This window comes from Mixophyes fleayi, chromosome 2 (genome assembly GCF_038048845.1).
Source record: "Mixophyes fleayi isolate aMixFle1 chromosome 2, aMixFle1.hap1, whole genome shotgun sequence".
Taxonomy (NCBI): Eukaryota; Metazoa; Chordata; class Amphibia; order Anura; family Limnodynastidae; genus Mixophyes; species Mixophyes fleayi.
The window spans coordinates 210,580,792-210,605,097 of NC_134403.1; the positions used below are offsets into that span (position 1 = coordinate 210,580,792).

Sequence of the window (24,306 nt, forward strand, 5' to 3'; positions counted from 1 at the left end):
GATGTAACCCCACATAATGCAGGGAGGGAAGATCCATGATGAATCCACTCTCTCCACCATAGTAGTAATCCCAAAACCGAACAACGTGTTGTACCAATTATCGCCCAATCTCACGCCTCAATGCGGACATAAAACTATTTGCCAAAGTATTAGCCACACGCCTTAACAACCGTCTCCCATCTCTATTTTTTCCCGGCCATGTAGGCTTTGTTGCCAACAGACAAACCCTGGACAACACAAGGAGGACCATAGCTATCATCGCACTCATAAACAAATTTAAAATCCCCTCGATCATCCTGACCTTAGACACAGAGAAGGCCTTTGACATGGCTCTTGTGATCCTTTATGTTCCACACTCTTAGACACTTTGGGTTTCCAGGGGCATTTATCACCGCTATTCAAGCTATCACTACTCCTCCTCTCTTCCGTCTTCCCTTTGAATAATGGTACCAGACAGGGCTGTCCTCTCTCACCCGATATACGTCCTCTGTATTGAACCTCGCACAGCCACAATTCGCCGGAACTCAGATATCCTGGGGAACCGAATAGGTCCTCGTCACTTCAAGCGCTCCTTATTTGCAAACAATGTTCTCTTAACTATCTCCAACCCCATAATATCACTCCCCAACTTGCTCAAAGAACTGGGGGGAATATGGCTTAGTTTCAAACTACAAAATTAACAACTCAAAATCGGAAGCCCTTGCCCTTCAAATCTCAGATTTGCTGAAAGTGACCCTTGAGACCAAATTTGAATTCCAATGATGCCCCAAATCCCTACTATACTTAGGGATATTCATCACCAAGGAATACAGCACGCTTTCTTTTTCTAACTACACCCCCCTACTATACTCCATAAAACGGGACCTTGCCAAATGGGATCCGCTCTTTATCTCATGGTTTGGCCGGATAAGCGTGATTAAAATGAATGTCCTTCCCAGGGTATTATATCTCTTTCAAACACTTCCAGTCTCTGTTCCGGGGACGTTCCTGTACTCCCTCCAACAGATGTGCGGAGGATTTGTGTGGCAGGGTAAGGAACCTCAACTCTGATGCTCCTGTTTAGTCAAATCAGCTTTGTCAGGGGAATATGGATTTCCGATTTCTGAGCAATACTATCAAGCAGTCAATCTAAGCCACTTAATCTCCAGGCAAACCACTCCGGGAAAAAAATGCTGAGTTGACCTGGAGAATGCACTAACACCAGTCCACTCCCTACAACATATTCCCTGGCTGCCCCCACAACCAGAGACCAGCCTTGGTATACTGTCATCCCACCATACAATTCACACTGGACATTTGGTATAAACGCATCAAAAAGACAAATGACCTCACTACATTCCCATCGCCTCTCACTCCACTTTGGCATCACCCGGGATTCTCCCCAGGGAAGTCAACCTCTTACATCACACCCTGGCAAAGAGCGGGTATAACCAATTTGTACATATTTCAGGGGAATACGCTCTACACACGTTTTCTAATCTCTGTGAGAGGGTGGGCCTCCAGTCTTCCTTGTATTTTTCCTACTGCTAAGTGGTTAGCACTTCTGTCTTACAGAACTAGGGTCATGAGTTCAATTCCCGACCATGGCCTTATCTGTGAGGAGCTTGTATGTTCTCCTCGTGTTTGTGTGGGTTTCCTCCAGGTGCTCTGGTTTCCTCCCACTCCAAAAACATACTGGTAGGGTAATTGGCTGCTAAAAAATTTACCCTAGTCTGTGTGTGTGTGTGTGTGTTAGGGAATTTAGACTGTAAGCCCCAATGGTGCAGGGACTGATGCGGAATTAGTGGTGCTATATAAAAAAAATGGTGATGATGATGATACATTCAAATCACAAGGTTCATTCAGGCCCAACGCAAATCTGCTACATTGCGGAAGTCAACCACTTTTGATAAGTTCTACTTTTTCCAGATTTACCATGTCTCCTTATCGACGGATTACTGAGTTGGTGGAACCATTTGAATTGGCATGGGAGTGTGATACATGGAGGACCCTGGACAGGGAGGGATGTCAATTAAAGAAACTGCATTCAAAGTCTACACATGCTGGTACATGGTTCCCACACGTTTATACAGGATTCAACCAAGCACATCTGATCTCTGCTGGAGAGGGTGTGGAGGAGTGGGGACTTGCTATCACATATGGTGGCAATGCCCTCATATCTCACATCTGTGGCGACAGGTATCTGTGCTACTTACTCAGATCCTGGACACTGAAGTGATCCTCGACCCCCTAGTCATGCTGCTTTGCTCTCAGATAAAAACCATTGATAAACACAGAGACAAACTCGTGCAGCATGTATGTGCAGCTACCCGATTACAGATTGCTGCGGACTGGAAGTCCTTATGCCCTCCACGCCTCCAGGCGGTGATCACTAGAGTGTGGTATATAGGGGGAATGAAATATATCACAAGCCTTTTAAAAGATAAGGTATCCAACCAGGGGCAAACACAAGATTTGAGGAGGGGGGTTTCCATGGCACACCACCAGTGGGCATGACCAGCATGCATGGGGCGTGGCTATAATTTTAGACAGTGCTAGGTAGCTCTCCAACTCTTCCAATCCCCCTTTAAATACACGAGCAATGCTGCGTGCACTACTGTTAGGTGCATGCAGCTCCCCTTCATGAGCAGAGCAGTGTGAAGTGGGACATACCTCCCAACTGTCCCTGTAGTCGGGACAAAGTCCTGACTGAGTGGGTCAGTCCCCAAACTCAGGACTGCCCCACCAGAATCAGGACAGTTGGCAGACTGTCCTGCTCTTTCCTACCTGTTCTTCCTGCTTTCAATACTTGTTGCTGCTGCTCATGTCCGAAGCTCAGTTGTGCTTGTCTGGATCCTGGAATGTTGGCTCCCTGTTTGGAAACAGAATAGGTACATGAGATATAGAAATACCAGCAATGAGTGAACACAGTAGGCCTCCCTGCCTTTATGCAGTCCAACATTAAATCAAAACAACTCATGTTGTATTATTAGTGCCCCTTACTTGTAACCAGCCCGACTGTAAAATAATTGAATTCACCTTTAATATAAAGACCTATTTCCCCCAAATAACCCCAACATTAATTGTAATCACATTTAATAAATAAACTTATTTCCTACCATACATTAAATAACTTGCATTCACTTTTAAGAAATGGCAATCCTTTTTCCAAAACTTTGCCACACATTTAATTAATAGTGCCCAAACCACCCCAACATTAAATGAATCATCCCACCCTACATTAATAAGTCTGCACCAACCTCACTAAAATATTAAATTGCCTCACCATAACCCACCAAACAAAATAACACCCATTAATTAGACACCACCTACCTCACACATTACACAAGCCCCCTTTACAACACAGATATACAACACACACCCCCCCCTCTCACTTACCTTTAGGTGCACTTCTGCTGCATCGCTCCTCACTGCTCAGACAGCAAGTGAAGTGAGCACTTCCTGTCTGAAGCCAATCAGCAACAGGCAGCCTCACAATTGGCTGCCTGTTGCTGCCACTGACCACCTATGATTTGATCGTCGCCACCCCCATTGACATTGCAATCTTTTTTTCTATTATTATGTATTTATTTTTATTTATTTTCTCTTCTTTTTCTGTGGTTGCTGTCTAACACTAACGGATACCGGTAATTGTTTCTTACTCTATTTGATTGTTGTCAATTTTTTTTTAAAAAAACTCTCTAAAAGCTCTAAAGTTGCGTATACAGCGTTGATTATTTTAAGTGTCGAAAGCACATTCTTAAAGCCCATAAAACAAACTTTGACGCTTACAGTACAAAAATAATGCATGTAAATGGACCTGTACACATTTTTCGCAATTTCAACATTGTTTGCAGCGTTCAGACACATTCAAGCTCAGTTAAATACAATGGAATTCTATGTTAATACTCATAAATTACATAGTACACTATATGCTGCAGGGAGCTTTGAGGCATGTTAATGATAATGTTTCAAATGCACTGTTAAAGCTAGGACAAATTGCAAAGTTTTATCTACATTTTAACTAGCATTCTTATACAATGCCTCTGTGCTAGAAGCCTAAAAATCAACAATATCATTTTTTTTCTTTCTGGCCTCATTGCAAATTATATTTCATTGTTGATATGTCAACAAGGGGCTGAACATACCCTGCTACCTCTGAATACTAGAGCACGACCTGCCATGGCCCAGGGGGTCTCTCCTTGGTGTAGATTGTCTCTGCCAGAAGAGTATATGAAGCTAGGGTCAACATTAAAAGATAATGGTTTATAGTCAACGTACATAACCATGATCTGGAAACCAAGGAAATTCCTACCAGTTTACCCTAACCCAACAAGCCCCAAGTTAGATTGCAAGAGCTCCAATCCATGGCGTTATGGTTACAGCAGTTGCCACCTGAAATTTTCATTTCATGTCTCCATCTTTCATCTTCTCTCCTCATTCCACCTGTACACAAGAAGCCAGTGGCGGATCCAGGGGGGGGGGCCATCGGGGCAATCGCCCCTCCTAGCAGACACTTGCTGCCGACGGCTGCACAGTATGTGCAGGTCCGTCCAGCCGTGACAGGCAGGGACAGTGTGCTGCCCGGCTGCTCTGTGTTTAAAACACAATCAGAGCAGCCGGGCAGCACACTGTCCCTGCCTGTCACGGCTGGACGGACCTGCCCATAGTTTGCAGCCGTCGGCAGCCTAAGATGTTAGAAAGGGGCGGGGCCTAAATCGCCCCCCCCCCCCTAAATCGCCCCGGGTACAGCATTTTTCTAGATCCGCCCCTGCAAGAAGCTGCACAAAAATGGCATTTGCCAATGAGTGTCTTAATATTGTTGATTGTTAATGCTTCTGCCTTACAGTAACCACACACCCTTTCCCCATCAGCAGTTATAATTGTTATTCTACTAGTTCTGCTACTTTATAATATCTTTTGGGAAGGGCCATCATTATTTTCTGTTTCATATTATTGCCTGTAAATTATTTGTATTATGATCCCCTCAATGTAAAATGCGGCGTACTATGTAATACTCAATATAAATTATATAAATAATATATACAGGTTTCAGAGTAGCCAGACCAGACTACTCATTGGTAGACTGAAACTGCTCGGCCGACAAGGACATTCCGTTAGTATAATATATTTACTTATATGGGGCTTTAAAGCTTCTCAGGACACTGATGAGTTATGTCATTGTTGAACAGAAAGCTGTCCACACACAAGGCAATCCAGTCATTTACCCTCATTGTGAAATCTCCAAGCAATTTAGTCACAAATGGCAAAATGATCAGGCACAAGATTACACTGTACATCTCACACTACTGTCATCTGCTTCCATGTCTAAAACCACCCAGCCCCATTTACCTATGTCCCTCCCTGTTCATGGCCTGAAATAACCTCAATATGACCCTGTGGGAGTGAATGGCCTATAAGCACTATCATAGGAAGGTATGACGACTTGTAACAGTGAAAAGAAAAACAGGATTATGAGTAATTTAAAAGATGAGCCTCTCATGATCGCGTAAATAAAAAAAATAAAACAAAGTGAAAAATAGAAACTTACCTAAAACACTGCCTGTAGTTTTGTTCATAAGTGCAGTTTGATTGTTTTGTGTCACATTGTGTCTGCATGAGATTTGTAGCTGCACACAATGGTTTATGTGTAATTTTTATTACAAATAACCGTTGTAGTATACATAGTACAATTTTAAGTCCTATAATATAAAACATATAATTAGGTATGTTTAAGTAAAAAAAATGCCGTTAGTAGAGTCAATGAAACACACTTCCAACCTTGCAAAAACTTTATACATTGCAGTGGCCGACATAATATCAATCCATGATCCTCACATATTGCCGCTAATAAGAAAAAAAACGAGGAGAAAATAGAAATAATTTCGGACATATTCCTAACAAATCAAGATCACATTAACCTACCAAAAAAAAACCCTTACTCTTGCAACCTCGTTTAGACATTTGTGTTTGTTACACTTTGCAGCGTGAGAGAAGAAGTGGGCTAGGCTTATATATTGCTCACTCTCTCCTCCTCTTCTCTGTCCCTCCCTCCTTCTTCACACTCCATCATGGCGATGCATAACAAGGCCACAGCGCCTCAGATTCCAGATACACGCCGAGAGCTGGCAGAACTAGTGAAACGGAAACAAGAGCTTGCGGTAAAGCGATTATCCTTCTCTCTATTATACGCATACAATTGCATTTTGGTGTCATTTATTGTAGTCCCTTTCCGTCGCTTTGTGTCGTTATCACATATTTTAGTTACGCAAACTGTGCAATGTTGGTGCTTAGCCATCGAATTCTATTGATTGAGTGACGCACTTGGTGTACGTGAATTGCTCGACCACTACGTAATATACGTGGATTAAAAACGTCTGTGCGGTGTTACGTTACGCCACATTTTGAAGAAGCAAGAAAATGTTTCCATTTTTTTTATTATGTAGCACGCTACGTTATTGTAGTGTATCAGTTCAGACATCTTGCCCAAGGTAAATAGGATGTCGAAAATGGCGGGAAAGAGAAATAAGGGGGCGTAGCAGTGTGTGTTGTGCTGGGTATATCTTTGTAGGAAATGATGGTGGCTTCGGTATCATGCCATATGTTTGGGCCGTTAGCTGGTTACAGCTTTAGCAGCCTGGTAAAGGGGACACGTTTTTACTAGTTTACTGCTGACTATTTTGTAAAAAGTATTTACCACATGCATTTTTCATGTTATCAGTAAAGCTAAACTTAAAAATGGCTATACAGCAACTGAAAATCTGCGATTTACAGCCTCATGTGGTGTATGTATTGCAGGGACAGATCAAGACTTTTCTTATAGGGCAGCGATGGCTAACCTGTGACACTCCAGGTGTTGTGAAACTACAAGCCCCAGCATGCTTTGCCAGTAGATAACTAGCTGATAGATAGCAAAGCATGCTGGGGCTTGTAGTTTCACAACACCTGGAGTGTTACAGGTTAGCCATCACTGTTATAGGGGGAGTAGTTAGATTAGTCCTAACTAGATTAGTTAGTTTCCACTCCTGTGTAGGCCCTACAGCACTGTTGCACAAATTAATGTATTTTAGGATACAAGTTGGTCAGGCTTTTTTTTTTTTTTTTTGCTTTCTTCTAAGTAGAACAATATATAGCTATGAAATCAAAACAATAAGTGCAACAAATATGTTTGACCCCTCTTTTTCCTCTTTCAAAGCAAGTGAGCTAGTTATGAACCAAAATTGTTATTAAAGTATTCCTGTGTGTTCAGGCCAAATTGTATTCAAGTGGTGTAGCAGTAATGTTTAGAAAATGTTTTATAGATGTGTTCATCTACTTTAGATGGTGCATGTTTTTAATATAATACTTGTTAATTTTATTGGCACCACTGAGCTGGAGGAGTTTCTCCTGTCATGGGCTCAGTTCACCTGTTATCCTAGGGGATTGGTTAGCTGCTTCTTGAGTGAGTGGGGATGCTGGATACCAAACACTAGTGCTACTGACTTTAGCAGTCAATGGTGTGGTCAAATGTTTCATGACAAGTGCTTTGCAAGTGTTCCTATAGAACATTCTATTTTTAATGCTTCTGAATGCTGTTGGCCAGGGGATGCCAACCAGTCGAAGCCTAAGACCCAAAAAATATCCATAGATACAGCAAAGAACCAACTTTACCTTTTATATATGTGTGCATATACACAGTATAAATATGCACATACATAATGCTCACACATACATTGGAAATAAAATATTTACTAATATCTTGCCAATTGAAAAAGATATCCAACATTGCTAAAATGTTTAGAATAATCAACTCCGCTCTTACCCTGCTGTTGTGTCCTGCGGAGGAAGGTTCAAAGGGTACTTAGTCTTTCCACAGTAGCTCCCAGTGCTTCTGTATCCACAATCACTGTAGAGGGAGCTGTTGAAGTGGGGATGAAAAGAGTTATAAATAGCCAATGTGCCCCTCAGACCTCTTCACATTCCCACCAGACCTCACCAAGTGCCCCTTACATACACTTCAGCCTCTCCACATGCCAGTCAGCCCACCTCACATTCATGCAGATATGCCCACAGCCACATCTCACATGCCCCTTACCTGTCAAACAGATGCTGGAGTCCACGTAGAGGAAGGAGGGAGAGCAGATTACACACTCTCCTTCCCTGAGTGGATAACGGTGATAATGTGACCTCCTTCCGTTATGCAGAGGAGGTCACATGATGCAGGCTACTGTCAGATGTGCTGAGGCTCCTGCCTGGCTGGGTGATTCTCTGTGACTTTCAGCAGTGCTCCGGGTTCCGACAGCCACAGAGAATCACCCAGCCGACCAGGAGCCTCAATTTCAAAGTCGGAGAGCCATATGCGGCTCTAGAGCCGCGGGTTGGCCACCTCTGCTGTAGACTAATCTGAAGTAAAGTGAGAGCATTGCTTGTCCTAAAATGTGTACATGACACGCATCCCTTTTGGTTTGTTTAATATTTTGGTCCATGCACGGGAAATCCATCAGTCTGATTTTGTTCAGAAGTTAAAAATCCACCTAAATAGTTCTCCCCAAACACTAGACTGCTAGATTATACTCTGCCCCCCCCAATTCATTTGACTTGGAAATGCATTTCAATGGAAAAGCAGAAAGCCCATTGAAATGTATCGTCCATAGAAATAAATGGGAAAAGCTGAAGAAATTGCAAGCTTTTCCATCATGTATTTATATAGCGCCAGCAAACTCCATAGTGCTTTACAATTGGGGACAAACACAATAATATACAATACTGGGTAATGCAGACAAAAAGCTAAGAATGCCCTGCTAACAATCTAAGGGACATTGGGAATTTGATACATGAGGTTAAGTCTACATATTGCATTTCGGTCCAGCCCAATCGCATGCTAGATGCTTGTGATTGGCTGAGCAGGTACTTATCTACTGCTCCTTCGAAAATAATGGGGGTAATGCAAAGCAAGGAAATATAGTTCCAGTGTGCCTGGGCTGAGGGCATGCTGGCGCTTGTAGTCCAACAAGTACCAGCATGTCCATGCAGACTCTGGCTTCCTGGTACTTGTAGTTCCACAACAGTATTTTAATTATATATATTTTTTAACTTTAAAAATATTGACTTAACAGACCATTTTCACATTTATTTCAATAGGCTGCGTTTCTGTGTGCTTTTTGCACCCACAGAAAGATATTGTCCGTTTAAATGAATGGGAACACTCGCTCTCCTCAGTGGTTTTCAGGCACACTTAATTGGAATCGGTAAAATTTCTGTGAGGATTTTGCCAATTGCTCTTTAACAGAGTTCCCCCTTGCTCTGCACTTCACAACACAGAAATCGTATTTCTGTGTTTGTGAGGCACTTTATTTTTAAAAAGTGGGTGGATTTGCCTAGACTAGGTACATTGCAAATTGCCACTTAAACTATTAAAAATAGGAGATTTATTCTTATCAACACATATCCGCTCTTTCTTAATTACTAATAAAAACAATGAATTAAATAAGCTGTAAATGCACTTTACTAAAACGCCTATATAAACTGGTGGAATCAGTTGTCTTTAAGGGTCACATAACTGTTTATCAATTTTTGAAACGCATACAGCTATTTGTGAGAATGTTGGTTAGTGCATTGCTCAACAAGAGATTCATCATGAAGATCGTCAAACTTTCAAAGCCTATCAGAAAAATGTTTTTTAAACATTACCAATCAGGGGAACGACATAAACTTTAAAGAATGTTAATATACAGTGGAACACTGTCAAGTTCACTATTAAGAAATGGAGAGATTATGCAATAAATGTGAATCTGTCTAAAACATGTCCTCCATAATCACCACCTCCCCTCAAATCTCCCTCACTGTTAATAACACCACTATTTCCTCGGTCTCCCAAGCCCACTGTCTTGACTTCGCCCTCTGCTTTATTCCTCATATCCATACTCCAAAACCTGTTGATTCCACCTTAAGAACAATGCTAGAATATGCCCTTTTCTTATGCAAACCTGCTGTCAAAACTCTTAACAATTCTATCAACTACTGCAACCTTCTGCTATCCGGCATTCCCGACACCCATATATCCAGACTTCAATCCATCCTAAATGGTGCTGCAAGACTGATCTTCCCACATTTGCTGCACCACTTTGCAAATCTGTACAGTGGCTCCCTGTGCCCTCCAGAATCCAATTCAAATTACTCACCCTTGCCTACAAAGCCCTGAACAACACCATCCCTTCATACATATCAAAGTACTCTCCCTCCTGCCCTCTTTGTTCTACCTCTGACCTGCACCTTGTCTCATCTCTGGTAACCAGCTCTCATCTGCACCTACAAGACTTCTCCTGTGCTGCTCCCCACTTATGGAATCATCATCATCATCATCATTTATTTATATAGCGCCACTTATTCCGCAGCGCTGTACAGAGAACTCCCTAGTGCGCTCAATCAGGCTTTCCCACAGCCTTCAAATCTTTGGATGTACTCTAAAAATCCATCTTTTTTTTTTTTTATATATATATAAAGCTAACCTTATCCCTTATGATACTATTCACACTAATTAACCCTCACAGCTGGCCCAATCCCTGTTCTAAGCCACACTCGCTCCTCTTGTTTCAGCTGTGCCCTCTTCCACTTAGAATGTAAGCTCTCTAATGAGTAGGGTCCTCCATACCCTTTGTTTTCATGTCCTGCATTTATTTTGTCTGTTCCTGTGTTATGTATGTCCCACTGTATGCTGCTGCGGAGCACTGTGGCGCCTTGCTAATCTAGAATAATACTAGCGCAAGAAGGGCACTTGCCGAAGTCAGGGAATGACTTATGGTTGAGAGAACCATGATACTGCAATAGCCCAGGTGCTTTACATATCTGTTCTTTATAGACAGACTGCAAAGACAACCATCTTTGAAGAAAACTTGTATGATGTCTTGTCTTGAGTTTTTCAGAAGTCCCACATACCATTTAATAGAATATTCTATGGTCTGAAGTGACCAAATGAAACCTTTCATGATAAAACACTTTGGGCAATGTTTAGTGCAAATCTAACATTGCTCATAATTATAAGAACGTTATCCTGACTCTGAAGCATGGTGGGAGCATAATACTATAGAAAATCCAACCTCCCAGATGTGTAAATCCAATGGAGGCTTATCAAAATAGAAAGATGGCTGCAATTGCAGCTAAAGATGTCTATCTCAGATATTAAAATAAGGGGATGAATACTTATTTTCATGTGTTTGAGCTCTTCCTTAATTACAAAAAACAATTTTTGTTGATCAGTGATTAAGAATTTCCAAACTAATCTTTTTATTCTATTGTGTAAAATATTTAAAGCTGTGAATACGTTTTGTAGCCACCGTATGTCCTAGGAGTTGATCATTTTAAGAGCAGTTTACATGCTGTTCCTGATTAGCTCAAAACCAGCATTTCCCAGACTGAATCCAATAACGCAGTATTCTATTTTTAGTTAGCAGTTCTGGGAGGTCATAGATATGGGACAGTTCTCTAGAACCCAGGGAAGAATTGGTTTTGGCACATTTAATAACTGTCACAATACAACATTCTATGGGGGGGAATTCAGTTGTCCGTTACTGAAAAAGTAACGCGGTCTAATATTAATGTGGTCTTTCGGTCCGGGTTAATATTACCGTAATATTGCTAATGGCTTTAACGTGGTGGTACTTCAGGGAAGAATTGAATTCCCCCTTATGCCTCTCAAGTCTCTCATTCTGTCAGGAGAAACATTTCCAATTATTTCGTTATTGTACAAGTATTTCTGCATGTTTAGAAATGTCCTAACTATATTCATATGTCTATGCATGTCATAGGCTCTGTACACATGGGCATTTAGATGCATCGCCTATGGACAGATTTGCATGTGTTTTTTGTAATCATTCAGATGTGTTCTGTTAAAGATCAATTCAAACCTATCCAAAAAGTTCAGAATCGTGCAGGTTTTGTCCACAAATGTATGTCCCCATAGGGATTATAGTTGTCGTTTGTTTTTTTTTCCCTTTTTCCGAGATGTATGGGATTGAAGACATTTCTTAACCACAACACATTTGCATCTCTAGCAACGCTACATCTGCAACAAACCCTGGGTAACTTCTATTCTCCTAGCTAGTACTGCCCTCTGGTCCCAGGAAAAGTCTCACAATTCTGGGTACCTATTAGCATGTTTTCAAAATGTTCTGTGATTACAGCAAATGATATTGAACTGCTGGTACAATTTAAAGCACCTGTGTGAATGAGCTCTTAAAGTGCAGCTGCTGCTTCTACTTTGTGGCAGCAGGTGTTTTGTGGGACCAGTTAATGCTTACAGAAATGCAGCCTATTGATTTGCCATCACTAAGACTAGTTCCTAGTAAATTAATGGAATGCATTCGCACAATACCTGCCTCATACACACATACATGATTTTAACTTGCAGCATTTCTATTTTATTAGGAGACGCTGGCAAATCTAGAACGTCAAATCTATGCATTTGAAGGAAGTTACTTGGAAGATACACAGATGTACGGAAATATTATCAGAGGATGGGACCGGTATTTAACAAATCAAAAGTAAGTTTTGTCTGTTACCTAGAAAATTGTCATTTGGTAATGAAGAACAAATCCAAATAGGATTATTACTAACCCTTTATATAGCGCTACCATATAATGAGGATATATTACAGAGGATATATTTTATCATTTACATTAGTTCCTACATCAGTTGAGCTTACGTTCTCTATTCCCTGCCACTTAAACATACACGCACACATTAGGGTTTATTGTGTTAGAAGCCAATCAACCTGCCAGTATGTGTTTAGACCAGTGGATCCCAAACTTTCTTAGTTCGAGGCACCCTTAGGGTCTCCATAATTTTTTCAAGGCACCCCTAAGCCAAAATTATTACCAAGTAGTCACCCAACTCACTTACCACCAGCCCTGGCCACGGCACCCCAAGGAGGTCGCCGCAGCACCCAGTTTGGGAACTACTGGTTTAGACTGTAGGAAGAAACCGGAGCACCTGGAGGAAACCCACACAAACACAAGGAGAACATAGAAACTCCATATAGAAAGGGTCTTGGTCGGAACCAAACTCGCTGACCCCAGTATAATATTGCAAGAAATGGTTCGTTAATTCATCCGGTGTGCATTTTAGAATTGGTGTTCTTTTGTGACTGAATATGTATTAAGCAAGTTGATATCGTGACTGTTCGCATGTAGTTGCTATAAATTACCAGTGATACAACAGTAAGGGATGATAGCTGCATATAAATATGTTCGGATCCTTTTTAAATCTACTATTAACTTTTCATCATAGGAAGAAAGATGTGAAAGAGCTTCATGTCACAATACCTTTTAGCAGACAGATTGTAAAAGTTCATAGGGTTCTTATGAATAAAACACTGAATTAGCCTGAAGCTTCACAACTTCAACTAGACAGCCCAGTGTAGAATGGTTCTGTGATCTTTAATGTAATTCATCTTTATGGTTGCGTTCTGTAACTTGGGAGACGTCAACCATTCATTCTCCCGAATCCCTATGGGGACCTTTTCAACAAGTGGACCAGGGGAATCTCCAATTTTTTGTTTTAAAAGAGACTTTATCTTCAGTATTTCTGAACAGGCCTGTTTTTTTCCCCTTCTATTCTGTCTGTCTGTGTTCATTGGAAAGGGAAACCCCTTTTTTTGCTCCTTTGCGCAAGAGCAGAGTACACCTGGAGAAATCCAAGTAAAGACAAATCTGGGAGCTATCAAAAAACAGTGGGTCTTCATCCTTGCTTCTTAGAATTTCCTCCTTTAGGAAGTAACTCTGAAGCCTGCATATTGAATCTTGCAGTCTATTCTAATCCACACTCTTTGGGGCAAGGACCTTATGTGTCCAATCTTATTATATGCCAGTGGCCACATGTCTGTCCCGATAGTGAGCTAATGAATAAGGTTGGCTTTAAATTGTTCCACCTCATAGCCTCTAGGAGAATTATTTTAGTCCAGTAAGTTTTCTAGTTCTGCTGAACAGGATAATCTCTTATTTCTAAAAGGAACTATTTTGTTAATGAATGCTCCATTTTCAGTTTGGGAAATTCTACATAGCTTCAGGCTCCTGTGTTTTTTTGTTTTACTGCTTTTCTATACCCTGGAAACCAACTTCTCCAGGTCTTTCGTGGTGCTTCTTTATATCCCATTTTTTTTTATTAGACTTCAGAGAAGTCCATGGGGTAAATGTATTAAGCTGAGCGTTTTTCAACACGTTTGAAAAGTGGAGATGTTGCCTATAGCAACCAGTCAGATTCTAGCTAACATTTTGTAGAATGTACTAAACAAATGATAGCTAGAATTTGATTGGTTTTTCAAACGCGCCGAAAAACTCTCCGCTTGATACATTTGCGCCCAGCTTCTCTTGTTGCCGACTGCTCATTCTGGAAGAAAGTTCTAATCTGTCCTCAGGCCTGTTGCTTGGCATTCGTTTGCGGAAATTCTTTATGCCTTTTTTTTTTTTTTTTTTTTTTTTTTTTTTATCCTTGCTTTACTTTTTAATTATGCGATGCTGTCTGACAATATGACATGGATTAGGCAGTAAAAGGCGAAGCTGGGACTGGACATTCCGGAAAATATACTCTTGCTCAGGCATTGGTAAACTGAGCACCTATTATGAATACACCATGCCAACCTTTTTTTTTTTTTTTTTATATAAAATATTTCCACTTTCTTTAATACATGAAAATTGAGTAAATATGTGTTACAAAATGTATCTATTATTACTTGTCTTGCTTTTTGTTAATTTCAGGAACTCTAACAGTAAGAATGATAGAAGAAATAGAAAGTTCAAAGAGGCGGAGCGACTTTTCAGCAAATCCTCAGTCACTTCTGCAGCTGTGAGTGTGTACCTAAGTATGTCTATTTTTAAGGTGTTTCATTATGTTATATACCAATCGTAGAAACTATGTCCAGGATGTATGCCCAGTTAACACTGCTAATCTAACATGTCATCTAGAAATATCAGAAAATGTATGTAATATATCTTTGTTTAGTATTTGTATTTACACTCTGTACCCATTTTATTAGGTACACCTGCTTGTTAATGCACATATATAATCAGCCAATCATGTGGCAGAAACTCAATACATGTAGACATGATCAAGAAGGTCAGTTGTTTTTCAGACTAAACACTGGGAAAGAAATGTGGTCTGTGGCTTTGCCCGTGGAATGATTGTTGATGCCAGAAGGGGTGGTTTGAGTATCTCAGAAACTGCTGTTCTCCTGGGATCTTCAGACACAATAGTCTCTAGAGTAAACAGAATATATGGAGCAAAAAAAAATCATCCTGTGAGTGGTAATTCTGTGGGCAAAAATGTTTATTCCATGAGAGAGGATAGAGGCGAATGGCCTGACTATTTCAAGATGACAGGAAGGCGACAGTAACTCAAATAACCAGGTGTTACAAGAGTGGGATACAGAAGACTATCTCTGAACACATCAATCCTTGAAGTGGATGGGCTCGAACAGCAGAACACTGGGTTCCACTTCTGTCGGCTAAGAACCGGAAACAGAGACTACAGTTGGCACAGGCTCCCCAAAACCGAACAGTTGAAGTTTGAAAAAAACCTGTTGTCTGATCTGATAAATCTTGCTTAATTAATTTTTTTTGCTGTATCATGCAGATGGTAGGGTCAGAATTTGGCAAAACCGAAACCTTGGATTCTTCCTGCCTTGTGTCTACAGTGCAGACTGTTGGGGTAATATTGTGGGGAATGTTGTCCTGGCACACAGACCCCTTTAAAAGCAACTGAGCATTAAATTCCACAGCCTACCTGATTATTGCTGTTGACCATGTGCATCCCTTTATGGCAATAGTCTACCTCTCTCCTGATGGCTACTTCCAGCAGTGTAATGCACCAAGTCACATACCACACGTTCTCTCAAGCTGCTTTCACGAACATGACAGTGAGTTTAATGTATTACGATGCCCTCCACAGTCTCCAGATCTCAATCCAATAGAGCACCTTTTGAACATGGTGGAACAGGAGGTTCGCATCATGAATGTGCAGCCATCAAATCTGCAGAAACTGTGTGATGCTAGTCTGTCATGGACCAAATCTTTAAGGAATGTTTCCAGCACCTTGTTAAATAAGGCCATTCTGGGCGCAAACTAGGGTCATACCCAGTCCTAGAAAGGTGTACATAATAAAGTGCCCACTAGGTGTGTATTATATTGTTCCAGAGTTTTCAGAAGGATGCATAGATGAAAGTTGGATACAGTGTTTTGCATATAATTTGTTTTACGTTTCGTGTGCGTGTGCTATTAAATTATTTTTTCAGTTGCTTAGGAAGAAATTGTGCATTGCCCCAGAATCTTATCTGTTGGGTTGTCTTTAATGAGGGCAGGACTAACTTTTAATTTTTTTTTATTTTTGCTTTTTAGGCAGTCAGTGCATTGGCTGGAGTGCAAGATCAAATAATTGATAAACGTGAGTTTATATATAATCTGTCTCTAGTTTATGTTTTTATACCTACCCCAAAACTTACTGCACCATTGAAATATTTATATCTAATTAGGTAGAAACCCCAAAGCTCTACCATTATCTACACATACATAAATTTGGCAAGCTTCTAGAGTGTTACTTATTTGTTGTCATTCTGCTGTTCTTAGGAGAGCCAGGCAGTGGAACAGAGAGTGACAACTCTCCAGACTTTCAAAATCAGGAGAATGAACCCAGCCAGGATGATGCAGAAGATCTAGATGGTTCCCTGTCGGGTGTCAAGCCTCAGAAAGCTGCTTCATCAGCAAATTCTGGAGGACACCACAGCAGTCACAAGAAACGCAAGAATAAAAATCGGCACAGGTTGGCCTAAGCATTGTTATGTAGTGTCCTCCTTTTCTTTAGAGTATAAGTTTCCTCTTCAGGGCTTCTTTTAAAAATTGTTGAATGTTAGAAAAACCTAAGCAATTGTTGCTTGGATACTCCCCAAACAGTGTATTCAAGGTAACCAGAACTGTACAAATCTTTTTTCTGGAGTGCTTTGGAGGGGGTAAAGGTTATGGCACCCACTGCCTTATTGTCGGGCCAACCTCCGCATATTTCAGTTGTACAACACAAAATCTATTTGCTCTATAATTTAAATCTGACGTCCAGAGAAGCAATTTGTACCTTTCGTCCTGTTATTGTGTCCACCTTCAAATCTTCTAGAACAATTTTAACTCTGCTCAGGAAATCTTGGATACTCTTTTAGAGTGTATTTAGATTGTAAAGAGATGCATGAGGTGCAATAAAGAGAATTGGACAGTTTCATTGGTAACCAATGAATAATTTTACTAGCTACTTGCAACATACCTCATTAGATGATCACTAAATCCAATATCGAAGTTCAAAATGCAAAGGAACCTTGTGACATTCACAAATAACATCATATTCCATAACTGAAATTAAGATTGATCATCAAAAGTTTTCTTCTATAGTCCCTCAGAAGGAAGAGAAGGCCAGGGCAATGTGAGAGAAGGGGTTTGTTGCTTTTCTTTTTTTTTTTTTATCCTTGGTTCTCCAAATTACAGGCAAAAAAAATAAAAACACCTGGAAAGCCCAGTCTCAAGCATTTCATATAATCGGCCAAATACCTGTTTACACTCTCAGTGGCCACTTTTAGATGCACCTGCTTGCTAAAGCAAATCTCTAATCGGATAATCATGTGGCAGCCACTCAGTGCATAAAAGCATGCAGACATGGTCACCAGACCATGCCCATGGAATGATTGTTGGTGCTAGACGAGGTGACTTGAGTTTCTCAGAAACTACTGATTTCCTGGGATTTTCACACACAAGTGAGAATGGCGCTCAAATTTTTTTTCTAGTGAGCGTCTGTTCTGTAGGTGAAAACGCTTTTTCAAGGAGAGTGGCCATTCTAGCTCAAGCTAAAAGGAAGGCAACAGTAACTCCAAATTACCATGCATTACAACAGTGGTATGCAGAAGAGCATCTCTGAACACACAGCACATTGAAGTGGATGGGCACCGGTAGCCGAAGGACCACACTGTTCCATTTCTGTCAGCTAAGAACAGGGAACAGGCTACAGTTGGCACTGGCTCACCAAAACTGGACAATGGAAGATTAACATCACCTGGTATGATCAATCTCGACTTCTGTCTTTTCCATCGAATCAGAATTTGGCATAAACTACATCCATCCAGCCATGTGTCAATTGTGCAGGCTGAGGGTGGCATAGTGATGTGGGGAATGTTTTCTTGGCACACATTTAAATGCCTCTGCCTACCTGTATATTGTTGCTGACCATGTGCATTCCTTTAAGGCCACAGTCTAACAATAGTTCCCTAGCTGTACAACATATTAATTAGAAACCCTGCTGGAGAACCATAGCAATGTTTTGGGGCTGCAGTCTTCTTTTCATGGAGTCCTGCAGTGATATAATTGCATTCACAGCATATGGCACTGCATAATTCCTAATAGTCCTTGCTCCCCCCAACAAGTAGTCTGTTATGCAAACTTGCATGGCTGATGCACTAAAGGTGGGCAGGCTTCCTCAAGCCCTGCACAGCCATGGGATTAGGAGGGGACAGGTTAGACATTTATGGAAGATTTATATAAAAAAGTTATATTTCCTGGTCCTTTTTAAGAATATTCTGGTTAATGCCTTATACTTTTCCTCCACTAAAGATGAGCAAAAAATACTACTGTTTCAATTCTTGGCCAGGATTTCAGTAAGTAGGTGAACTAACACATGGAATAAGATGACTGTACTTGGACAAGTCTTTCCATCCTCCTATCATATGTTTTTAAGTGTTGTATTAAGCAGTGATTCTCAAATGCTTTTCGCTAGTCCTATCAAGCTCATTATGGCCAACAACAAAGCCGATCATGTAGATCAGAAATGTCTCGTTGACTAACTAGTGTCTGCACGTTCCATAGTTTCTCTTTTCAGTATGTAGTCACATGCATGTATATCCACCCGTGCTGCATTGCCCTGTAGCTCCTTTATCGGCTCATGGTCATATATTAAAATGTTAATCGGTAGATAACATGAAACTTTTTCAGTATTTTTTTTTTTTTTTTTTGAGAACTTTAGTGCCCTTATTACTTTACAGCAAAACCTAACCCCACCCTAAACTAGTACTGCTGGCATCCGCCCCCCCCCCCCCCTACAGTCAGCGAGTTGTGCGCTGAGGATGTGCAACAGCTCAATATTTTCTCCATGTTGAAGTTCATGGAGAATGTTGCTGATTGGACAAGCTGGGAATGCTAACTTTTCAGGCACTCGGCATAGAAAATTAAGCAGGACTGAGTAACTGCCTGGGCCCCGTGGAAAGCACCTCTGCAATTTTACTAGTTTGTGGGGGAGGGTTTTGCTTTGAGGGTTTTGCTTTAAGTGTTTCCCATATGCCTTTTTCAATACACCCCGCTTTTTTTTTCTTTTTTTTTGCCTGTGCAAGTCTGTCTAATTCGAGCAAGTAGGAGCATCTAGAATTTAGAGTCATTATATTAGTATTCTTATTTAGTACACAATATCTATTTAGCAAGGGACCTGTTTATACTTTCTGTCCATAATCACCAGACTATAGGACACAATGCAGAAAGGGATTTGCAGATAGATGGTTAGTATATGTTAAATTATTGTAATGTGGTATGCTGTCATTAGAGATGTTATAACCATTTAAACATGTGTTCAGCTATTTTTCTTCAGTAATATTTACCTTCTACTTTGCATTCTGCTTTCTTCTAATTAAACACATTTTGACATGATTCATTTTACTTTCTTCCAGATTAGCATACCGTTTTCTGCTAATCGCCCAATTACATTATTCAGTGCATTAATTCCTATTGCTTTCTTTTCTCTTTAATGCTTCCCCCCCAGTCCATCTGGCATGTATGATTATGACTTCGAGTAAGTGTGATTCTTTGGTCTGAACAAATGCTTCTATTCATATAATGCAAATTTTGTTATGTGTATGTTGTTTGTGTGCAGAATTAAATGCTGTTTTAGAAAAGATCTGTAACATACATGTGTCTTGAAATGGATTGGTAAAATTGGATTAGTTGGCCTTCTATATCTGGCTGAAATACAATTTGACAAATGTCTAACAGTTAACACTTACCACAAGAGAAATATTTGCCCAATTTCCTATGCGCATGCCAGTACCCTTGATGCTCCTTGCACTCGCTGACATATTCTGTTTTCTCAGCTTCTTTTGTTGACCTCAGCATTCGAATAGTTAAGCATATACCTTGCCTTCCTGATGTATTGTGATTTTTAAAATGGAGACTTCAAGCCGCTGAAAGGCAGAGAATCGGAGATAGAGGTGTAGATTCACTAAAACTTTTAAAAAAGAAAAGTGGTTATCAGCAACACCCCCAATCAAATTCTAGCTCTAAATTTCTATAATATACAATATATCTGCAATCTGATTAGTTGCTATTGGCAACACCTTCACTTTTCCTTTTTAGAAATTTTAGTAAATATACCCCCCTAGTCTTGCTGATACCGTACAACTCTTTTCCCTGTAGATCAAGGAATGTGTGTGTGATTTGCAACGGCATGCTCTAGATTTGTCATTAGCCTTATGTTCCAAAGAACCATTGTGTGTGTGCAAAAAAAAAAATTGCTTTTGTTGTTGCAGCAGTTTGAGGTAGCTTAAAAAAAACAACAAACTGCAATCTGTACTTGAACTGGTTAAAAGAGAGAGGACCTATGTTGGCCATGTACTGCATTGTACCATTGTATAGTGTAGAGTTAAACTGGCACTATATTACATGATCCACCCACTCTTCAAATAACATTTTCATTTTAAAGTTTTGTTTCACTTCAATATTGGACCTAAATTCTCAAGAGTGGTGTAGATTTTCTCAGCAATTTGCCTGCAAAACAGGCTTTAATTTGCAGCAGTTTTAGTGTGCTCATATTCTACATAGGTTTGTTCTAGAGGAATGTCATTTGGGACACTGTCACAAAAATAATAAAGTATACTACTTTCCCTCATTAGAACTGTCGGTATGGCTTACTTTTAAACAATAAGTATTTGCTACTTTATTTTCAGTTTCAATATTTCCCGTTCCAGCCCAGAGTGACGTCTGCGCTCCCTTGCTTTTGTGTAAGTGGTTCCATAGGGTCTCCAGTAGTAATGCTTAAACAAAACATACACGTGTGAGCTTATACTGAGAATGTTAGTTATGTTCTTGTGACTGTCCCTTTTAGAATAGCACGTAAACCCTTTCCTTGTACATTTTAAATAATGGAAGTGGGGGGAAAATAATCTGGATAAATGACTGAATTGGCAAATGTTAATGCAACTTTAATAAGGGATATTCATTTGTATCTTCATGTATTGTATTTTTATTTACTATTTTCCTGTCTTTTAGGATTGATCTGAAACTAAACAAAAAGCCTCGATCTGTAAGTATTATGCAATTTAAATTATTGCTTTGATTGACCTGCATTCTTCTTGGCTATCTGTTCTTTTCACAATTTGTAAATACAATGGACCTGATTTTATTAAGGAACGCAAAGCAAAAAAAGGAATACATTTGCAGACAATGTTGGGGGGCAAGGGGTGCAAATTAGTTTATTTTACACATAAGGAAATGCTGCTTTTTCATGTATCAAACAGATATTTGATAGCTTTTACACTGAAATTTTAAAGTTGATCTAGGACATGCCCTACCTCAACTAAAAATCTGTATCCACATTTAAAATGTACCTCTCTTCCAATGCAAATGGCTTTACCCCCCCCCCCCCCCCCCTTTTTTTTTTTTTTTTTTTTTTTTTTATTTGATTTTACTTTATTGCCTTAATGTATCAGGCCAAATATGCATTTATATATTCTGCCAGTCTTTATTATCCCTCTGTAATTAGTATTGTGCTAAATAGTAAACAACCAAAATGAGCTCTTGTAGACTTTGGCTAATGAAGTATATACCTGATCACTAGTTGTAGTTGTAGCCTGTAGTTTTAGAGCTTTGTATAATCCTATTTAATTATGGTCACCAAATCCTATGATGTGTGGGTTGTTGGTTATTTTGTTTTATATTGTGTCTTTGCTTGGAAACCGCATTGCCCAAGTGAAAGCATAGCACTTTGAATAAAATACCTTCTTCCGGTCAAATGGTACATTGTTGTAAATTGAAGAAATAATTCCATAGGACCTGTGCAAATCCTGTAAATATCGTATCTCCGAGCATGCTTACATTTTATTTTTTCTTCCTCTTAGGATTATTAATGTGGTTCAATCTTCAGCAACAACCAAGACTTCCACAGAGAAATACATTTCTTCCAAAAGATTCAACGCTGTTTATTCAAGACAATGACCTGTGTTTGTCTGCATAGAAGCAGTCTACTTGATTTTTAAGTGGAACTAGGCAAGATGCTCACACTACTTGTTAAGGCAGATGCATAACTAATTCAGTAAATGAGCATTGCTTGTTTTGGGATTTAAAACTTGTTCTCTGCAGCTTGGTATATAAAGAAACAGTTAAGCACAACGTACACCTGCTGTAAGTCTTCAATTCTAGTTTCCCAAGCAGCGAGTCCAGAGATGGTAGCTTAGTTCATCAAAGCAAGCAATGAACTTTTACTTGATCTTCTTACCATAAAGGCATCTTGCAGCACGTGTCACTACTTGTCTGTCTGGCATGGGAAGGACCAGTCTCGCATATCTCTCAAATATATCAAATACACCTCTCTTTTCATGCGGTCTTGCGTTTAAGTTTATTTTTTTAGTTTGTTTGTTTGTTTTTTTTTTTTTCTTTACATTTTTTTCGTTTCCTGTTACAAATAGTTATTTCTAGATGTCAGTTTAAGTTACATATTTGGCTGATGTTTGGTATATTTTAATACTTCAAAGTGAGACTGGTACTTTAAATATTTACACTGTGTTTAATAATCTGTATAATACAATCGTGCTTGGTTGGTTCATTGTTATAGTACATGCAGTAGAGGGTTTTTTTTAATTATTGTGAATATGTGTATATATTTTTATACTGGGTTTTTGTTTTTTGATTGTTCATATATAACAAGGCTGTTCAACTAGCAGGTCCTCCAAAGCATTTCTTTTTTGTGACCCTCTGCTTTCTTGAAAGTTTCCTAAGCTATGTTGGGTGACATAATAGCACATTGCTATGATGGGTATGCCACTCATTTCATGGAAATAATTGGACAGCACCAAAATGTTGTATTGTTATAAAGTACAATGGCACAGTGAGCTAATGACACTGAATTAACCAGTAAAAAGTTGTATAATTGTGGAATCGCATAAAAGAGACCATTTTGGTAAGCATGTAAGGCCGTTCAGTTCCCTTACTTGTCTTAAAGTGCACTTTTTACAGTGGAAAGCCTGTTTGTTTTGTTTTTGTTTTTTTAAAAAATCTTACTACCTTCTGGAATACTGTCATTGTCGGTGATAATGTAAACGAAGGTGCAATATTGCATTATTCAGCTTTCAACTTCTAATCTGGAAAGAACAATGCTTCATTTCAAGAAGAGACACTGTTTTAGCAGTTTTAAAATTTGAACCTGGGATGAGGCTTCTCTCTACTAGAGCGTATCTTTATCTATAGAGCTTGATTCACTCTTAAGGGATTTATTTTACAACGGACACCCAAGTTTTAATCGGACCAGTAAAATATTGGACATAATTTAAAGAGTTGGAATGTCACGTCTCAAGAGTCGTCGTTCGCCCCCCCAACAACATGTAAATAAAATGTTTACATTTGAAGTATTTCAGACCAGCAATTTCTTGTATTTTTATTTCAGTCAAATTCTTCAATTCACTGTGGATCTGCAAAATAAACAGCACACTATTTACTAACGCTTTCTTAAAGTTTTTCATGTGTATTTATTGAATCTGTTCATAATATACAGTGGTTTATATAATAAGGTATTTAAATTACACCTTATTCTGAAGAATATGAACAAAACATTACCCCATTTTCAATATCCATTCTATTGTTTTTATGTAATGTTCAAGGTAAAAATAAATTTCCACATTCTGGGCCTCCTATAGAGTCTATCTAGAGGTGTGCATTTGTTGCCTGACAAACCATGTTGCAATGCAAGAACTGATCGTTCAAAATACCGCTTTTTGCAAGTAATGCACAAATACTGGACAGCTTTATTTATTGTGTGATTTAGGGTTGAACTGGGGTGTACTTGTTCCCAAATCTGCCCACTCCTCTTTAATCCCTACTTATCCTGTACATCTCAATATATATATATATTTTTTTTTTATACAAAATTGTCTTTCTAGGATTGTTTAGGCCTGAAGTGTTAAGTCGTATTCCTCTTGCTCCCACCCATATGACTATATCTATATATCATGTAAGCATGGCTTCCTCAGTTGATTGTATTTAGGGCTAACTTCTAAAGCAACTTAATCTACCTCGTCTC

At 39.6% G+C, this 24,306-nt stretch overlaps 1 protein-coding gene across 4 annotated transcripts; it reads left to right on the forward strand.

Annotated features, from left to right (window-relative positions):
• Positions 1 to 6,011: 6,011 nt before the first annotated feature.
• On the forward strand, positions 6,012 to 23,724 carry MEAF6 (MYST/Esa1 associated factor 6). 4 transcript variants are annotated; one of them, XR_012688064.1, is made up of 9 exons: positions 6,012 to 6,140; positions 12,382 to 12,497; positions 14,709 to 14,796; positions 16,344 to 16,389; positions 16,572 to 16,764; positions 19,783 to 19,812; positions 20,963 to 21,016; positions 21,285 to 21,318; positions 22,133 to 23,724. XR_012688064.1 is itself a non-coding variant. In XM_075195430.1 (8 exons), the coding sequence occupies exons 1-8, from the start codon at positions 6,051 to 6,053 to the stop codon at positions 22,139 to 22,141; spliced, it is 606 nt and encodes a 201-aa protein (XP_075051531.1). In that variant the 5' UTR covers positions 6,012 to 6,050; the 3' UTR covers positions 22,142 to 23,724. The 4 variants fall into 4 exon arrangements, 2 of the variants coding, with proteins under 2 accessions (XP_075051531.1, XP_075051532.1); XR_012688065.1 differs by lacking the exon at positions 19,783 to 19,812; XM_075195430.1 differs by lacking the exon at positions 20,963 to 21,016.
• The last annotated feature ends 582 nt before the right edge of the window (positions 23,725 to 24,306 follow it).